Here is a 6,229-nt window from a genome sequence, read left to right on the forward strand (position 1 = left end):
TCCATCTTGGGAAGCTCTGGCTCTTGGTGTGATGCACTGTACAACACTTCCAAATCTCACTGAAATCTTTTCTGATGAGGGGACTGGAACACATCCCTTTATTTATTTATTTACTTAAAAGACAAATTACTCCACTTATTTCTTCTGTTAGTGGTGTGACTTGACTGCATGTTATCTGAGTTTTGTAACAGTGTGGTTCTTATTCTTGCAAAATCAGAACTGTGATTTGAAGGGAAATACTTGTAACAGTAATAACCCTCCCACTTCAGTGGCAGTCTTCTGAAGTACCCTTTTGGAGTACTATTGCAGCCTGAACTTGCTGCCAGTGACGGTTTTTGGGAATGAGCACTCCTCGTGCATTTTCCCCTTTAATATTATAAAAGGCTGATGACGAATTCTAGGTCGGAATCACAGTTCAAGCAGAAAGACGAGAGAAGACCACTAGATGGTGGTAAAAACCCAGGCCTCTGCTAACAACATCTGTGAAAAGAGTTCAGAGGGGCAAAGGAGGGGAGGAGGAGCCACAGTTTGAGTACTGAAGTCGTTATTGCTTGGAGTCTATAAAAAGGCAGTTGCACAGCAAGTAATTGATACGTAGTCAGCTTTGACTCTATGGATCTACTCATTCTTTATCCTGTATTTTTCTCACCTGTTCCCACCAAGGATTCCCCAGCCCCAGATGTGGGATGAGACGTGAGGCTGGAACTTCAGTTCTCTGGGGAAAAAGCTTCAGGAAATGAAGAGAAAGAACAGCTGAAGGAGCAGCCCCGGCAAATAGGTACAGTTAATTCTTGATTGCAATTAAAACATTGCTTTTAAAAACTGAAAATTATTTAGCCTGATAAGCTTTGAATTTTGTTTGCAACAAGTCACTGACAATCATCTTTAACTGTTCCCCTTAGTAAGACTCTGATAATGTACAATTTTCCCTGAATATTGTAATTACCAAAAGATCTGGAATAGATAGTTTTTATGATAGAGTTCCACCTGTTCTGATTCTGTAACCTAAGAATGTCCTGAAATGTATGGATTTGCCCTGGTTAGGTGTTTAATACTATGTTTTACAGTGAACATGTTAGTATTGCATGGATAAGGTATTTATAACACAGTTCATGCAAAGTTAAGAGGTACAAAGGTCAAAAAAGCTTTTAAATATTTTACTGAAAGTGTTTAATTCTGAATTGTGACAGTAACTCAAACTTCTCCATGTTGTATTTGGGTGAGCAGGTTCTGCTGAACCTAGCACTATATTCTCCTGCATTTCTGGGGTCTGAGAATTAAGACTTTGAACACTGCTTGTTGTTTGGTGTTCAGCAGAATTCCCAGGACATTGTGCTCACTTCTAGGGGACCAAATAGAAGAAACAAAACCACAAATGAGGAGTGCATGAATCTCTTTTGTAAGTTTGTTGTTTTAATTCCCCAGTAATGATGGGCAGAAAAACTCTGAACCCCCAGTAAAAGTGGGCAATAAAACTCTGAGCCTATCAGAGGTTAATTTAGAATCAGTAGAGGAATATGTTGTGGGAAAAGCAGGATGTGCACAAGCCAAATTAAACAGAAATGGGTGATATTTGTAGTGACAATTTCTGCCTGTTCTTGTCATGCTGTGTATCTATATGTGCGTGTATATATATATATATATTGTTGGTTTGGTTTTTTTTTTGACAGGGTCTTTTGCCTTCTGGAAAATGTATATATTGTGCTTCTTGGGAAGTCCTTCAGAAAGAACAGAAAGTGTTTGCTTCCAGAGATGAACATGTCCTCACAACTCTATGTTTCTGAACTAAATCTGAGTGCCTTTGGTAGCAACTTTACTGTGCCTACTGTCCAAAGCAAATCATCGCCGTGTGAGCAAGTGGTCATTGCTGCTGAGGTGTTCCTAACTCTGGGCATTGTAAGCCTCCTTGAAAATATCTTAGTTATCTGTGCAATAGTTAAGAACAAGAACTTGCACTCACCCATGTATTTTTTTGTTTGCAGTTTAGCGGTGGCTGACATGCTGGTTAGTGTGTCTAATGCTTGGGAGACAATAACAATATACTTAATAAACAATAGACACATAATTATGGAGGATGCCTTTGTCCGTCATATAGACAATGTCTTTGACTCAATGATATGCATATCTGTGGTGGCTTCCATGTGCAGTCTGCTGGCTATAGCAGTAGACAGGTATATCACTATCTTCTATGCCCTGCGTTATCACAACATCATGACAGTGAAAAGAGCAGGGCTTATAATTGCATGCATCTGGACCTTTTGCACAGGCTGTGGCATTATCTTCATTCTTTATTATGAATCAACTTATGTTATCATTTGTCTCATCACTATGTTTTTTACCATGTTGTTCCTCATGGTTTCCCTGTACATCCATATGTTCCTCCTGGCTCGTACTCATGTGAAGAAAATTGCTGCTTTGCCTGGTTACAACTCTGTCCGTCAAAGAACCAGCATGAAAGGAGCCATCACTCTGACCATGCTTCTCGGCATCTTCATTGTTTGCTGGGCTCCATTCTTCCTTCATCTCATCCTGATGATCTCCTGCCCTCAAAACCTCTACTGTGTTTGTTTCATGTCTCACTTCAACATGTACCTCATTCTCATTATGTGCAACTCAGTGATTGATCCCTTAATCTATGCCTTTCGTAGCCAGGAAATGAGGAAGACCTTCAAGGAGATAATTTGTTGCTATAGCCTGGGAATGGTCTGTGGGTTATCAAACAAGTACTAAGAAAGCCAAACCACACCAGGGAAGAGGATGGAAATGCAACATCTTGCCACACCTACTAGTTCTGCTGGGATGCCTATGGACCATCTCTCTCCATTCAGCTGCCATGGTTTCCGAGGCAATCACAAACCCTTTTTTAATTTGTGATTTTTGCCTTTCTCGCCCTCCACACATGTCTGTCACACTGGTGGTAGGAGCTACTCAGTGTATCTGTATTACAGGGAGAAAGAATACTTTGAACACCATTTACCCAACTGAAAACTGGATCTTCTAAGAGGATTATACAGGAAAGCCTTTTTTTTCCTTTCTGCTAAATGCAGTGGGTGTGATCTACCACGCAAACAAGTCCATCAGGCTCTCAGTGTACGTTTCTCTTGATATTCTTTGTCTCTCTAGATGCAGCATTGCTCATTTTGATGCCCAGAATTAAGATTTTTCCTTCTGAAAACATAAAATCAGAGAAGTAGCTCCAACATCAGGGTTCAGACACCTTGCTCCACAGTTAAGACCAATGCACAAATCAGCAGTCTTGCATGCCAGTCAGGACTGTTACTGTTATAAAATATATATTATGTAAGAAGACAGGGTTACAAAGAGATTTTTCTGGGTTGGGCAAAGTATTTCATCATATCTGGGTCTGGGGTGAGATGTAACATAGGTGGATTTTAAGGCTGAATACGCAGACTGGCCTAATTCTAGACTGTTTTATTTATTCACCGGGGCTTGGGAAGTCAAGGGTACATGGCCTCTAGATGGTCATGTAGTGTTTTGTGGAGGCAGAAAGACTGGGTGAGTAGATGTCTTCGTAGAGACATTAGAAATGTGTTTCATTCAGGAGTAGCTTTGTTACTGAAGAAAGTTGTACTGTAGAATGCATCTTTCAAGATGGGAGGGGCAAAGCCAGTCTGATGATCAGAAGCCATAGCAGGCAATGGCAAAACAGGGGTTTCAAAATCTCAGGCACATGTAGCTACAGCAAAGTCCTGACTTTTGCTCTCCAAACAAAAAGTCCTTGTCTTTGCTGAGAGGATTCCAAGATAAAACCCTCAAGCCTTTTGTGTGGGTAATCTGCATTGTCAGGCTTTCAGGATATGCTGTTCTGTGACAGCTGTGTAATGTGCAAAGTGCTGGATTTATCACAAATAAAGGAAGGGCAAATGGGACACTGGTTTATTGATGCCAGTGGTTGGTGGATATTTTGCATTGAGATATAAACTATGAATAAATTTCAAACACTGGTGCCCTATGGACTAGCTTGGAAAAATTATTTCTACTGAAAAGTAACCCCTGTTAAACTTGATTTAGAGATGCAATGAAACTGTTGTTATCAATAGAAGCACCACAATTCATGGACATTAGGCTATACCTTCAAGGCAGAAGCTCTGATCAGGTGTTAGGAAAATTTTATTATGATAAGAGTGGTCAAACATGGAAACAGGTGCCCAGTGGTTGTGCAAGCTCTGTCCTTGGAGATAGCCAGAACTTGACTGGACACACACCTGAACAATTTGCTCTAAGTTGAAAGCTGACTCAAACATGGAAGTTGGTCCTTAGAATCATACAACCATAGAGTGGTTTGGCTTAGAGGGGACCTCTAAAGGGTCATCTAGTCCAACCCCCTCTGCAGTCAGCAGGGACATCCTCAACTAGATCAGGTTGCTCAGAGCCCTGTTGAGCCTCACCTTGAATATCTCCAGGGGTCAGGCCTCAATCACCTCCCTGGGAAACCCGTTCCAGTGTTCCACCACCTGTCTTTGAATGATTAGGAATAGATGACCTCCACAGTTCCAACCCAAGTTACTTTGTGATTCTATGAAACAATTTGCATATTATGATAAAATTTTCACTTTTTTCTTTCTCCTAATGACTGTAAGTGGTTCTCCTTAGAGAGACTGCATGCTTTGTGTCTGCATTTGTTTTGGAGGTCTCTGGCAGGTTCAGTAGGGTGCATCTTTAGTACCACAGTTATACCTTTCATCTGTGGCACCTTAAAATATATGCTGCCTCCGGCTCACACCTATCTCCCTCTGACCTGAGCGGGCATGTAATTCTCAGCACCTTGTTATGTGGACAGTAAATAGAATGATTGTATCAGTGCACTAGGTGCTAGATTCTTCTCTCAGCTGTATGTGGAATCAGCATTTCACAGGCATGTCCAAGGCTGGTAGTGGGAATCTTACCTTGTTTCAGTCCACATCAGCCATTCAGCCCATATCCACAAATGGCACCTGAGAGCAGGCTCTTGCTGCTGTGAGTGTAAATAACAAAAGGTGACAGTTCAATTGCATAATGAAAGGCACCAGCTGATGTTGTAAATAACTCATGAAGTCTTCACTGGGTATTGCACATAAGACAGTCTTGTACCTAACTGTAAATCAACAAAGAGGAAGCCAAAACTGTAACAGCTTTGGGTATTTTCTTGAATTGTACATTGCCTTTTTTTTTTTTCCCTTTAGTTTTCTCCTGTTGGAAGTTTATTTGTTGTACAAACACAGACATATGAAGAAACTATTAAATTGGATTGCTGGAAACACCACAGTTGTTGGTTGTTCATTGTAAGGTGTCTGCTAACCTTATAGATTATTCACAGAGGGAATATTACATTACAGGCTTTCATGTCTCAATGCAGACAGAAGCCTTGTTAAAACACACATTCTGAAAGAGAGTTAAATACCTATTTCCATTTATACCTGTGTCCCTCTAGGTCTTAGCATCCTGTCCTCATTGTAAGATTTACACTTGGAGAGCTAAAACAGCTTAAGGGGGAAATTAAATAATTTTCAAGAACAGACAGGAACAATTCTTGAAAAAAAGGCTGCTTACACTATAGGAGTGTATAGAACATACTTGTCTCTGTGAAACCATGACATGCTTTAATAAGTTTCTTTCTCCTGTTTAGCTTCAGAATAAAAGCAACATTTAGCATGCTTTCATTTCTACCAGAGCTTGGAAAACAGTAAGTATTCTGATGGACTGAGACAAGCAAGTATTGTGTAAATACGAAATTTGCTGGCAAACAACAAACATTAACAAATTATCTGCTAGGCTATCATTGCATGCCTAATGATATCACCCTTGCTTGCACTTCCAGTCATTTATGGTTTGGTATCAGTCATTGGAAAGCAGTTCAAATCACATTATTCTGCCCCAGATCTCCACACCCAACTTCTATTGCCCTCTGCTGCTTTGATGACTGACCACTTCACTGTTTCTAACTTGTGTTTTCAATAAGAAATCATTCTGAGCTCACTCTTGTCACAACTTACATAAACCCATCTGCATTTTATGTAGATTAGTAGGAGCAGCAAGGATATTATACGAAAATATAACAAACCAAACTCACCATTTCTAGCTGCAACGGAATTTCATCTAGTGAAGCAGAATACTGAGCTTTTTAGTGTATAATAAGGGAAGGGTGGTTGATGGTAGTTGAGTTGCTATGTCTCCAATTTACACTGAAGTAGTTTATATGTTGCTCAAAGTTTTATTTGTAGTAGTTGAT

At 40.2% G+C, this 6,229-nt stretch overlaps 1 protein-coding gene across 1 annotated transcript; it reads left to right on the forward strand.

Annotated features, from left to right (window-relative positions):
- Nucleotides 1–532: 532 nt before the first annotated feature.
- On the forward strand, nt 533–4,002 carry MC5R (melanocortin 5 receptor). Its single transcript, XM_009909901.2, has 2 exons — nt 533–778; nt 1,671–4,002. The coding sequence occupies exon 2, from the start codon at nt 1,753–1,755 to the stop codon at nt 2,728–2,730; it is 978 nt and encodes a 325-aa protein (XP_009908203.1). The 5' UTR covers nt 533–778; nt 1,671–1,752; the 3' UTR covers nt 2,731–4,002.
- The last annotated feature ends 2,227 nt before the right edge of the window (nt 4,003–6,229 follow it).

Source organism: Dryobates pubescens, chromosome 9, assembly GCF_014839835.1.
Source record: "Dryobates pubescens isolate bDryPub1 chromosome 9, bDryPub1.pri, whole genome shotgun sequence".
Classification (NCBI taxonomy): Eukaryota; Metazoa; Chordata; class Aves; order Piciformes; family Picidae; genus Dryobates; species Dryobates pubescens.

Bases quoted from the DNA above. Each gene is read 5' to 3' on its own strand.
- MC5R (XM_009909901.2), top strand. From the start codon at position 1,753: ATGAACATGTCCTCACAACTCTATGTTTCTGAACTAAATCTGAGTGCC.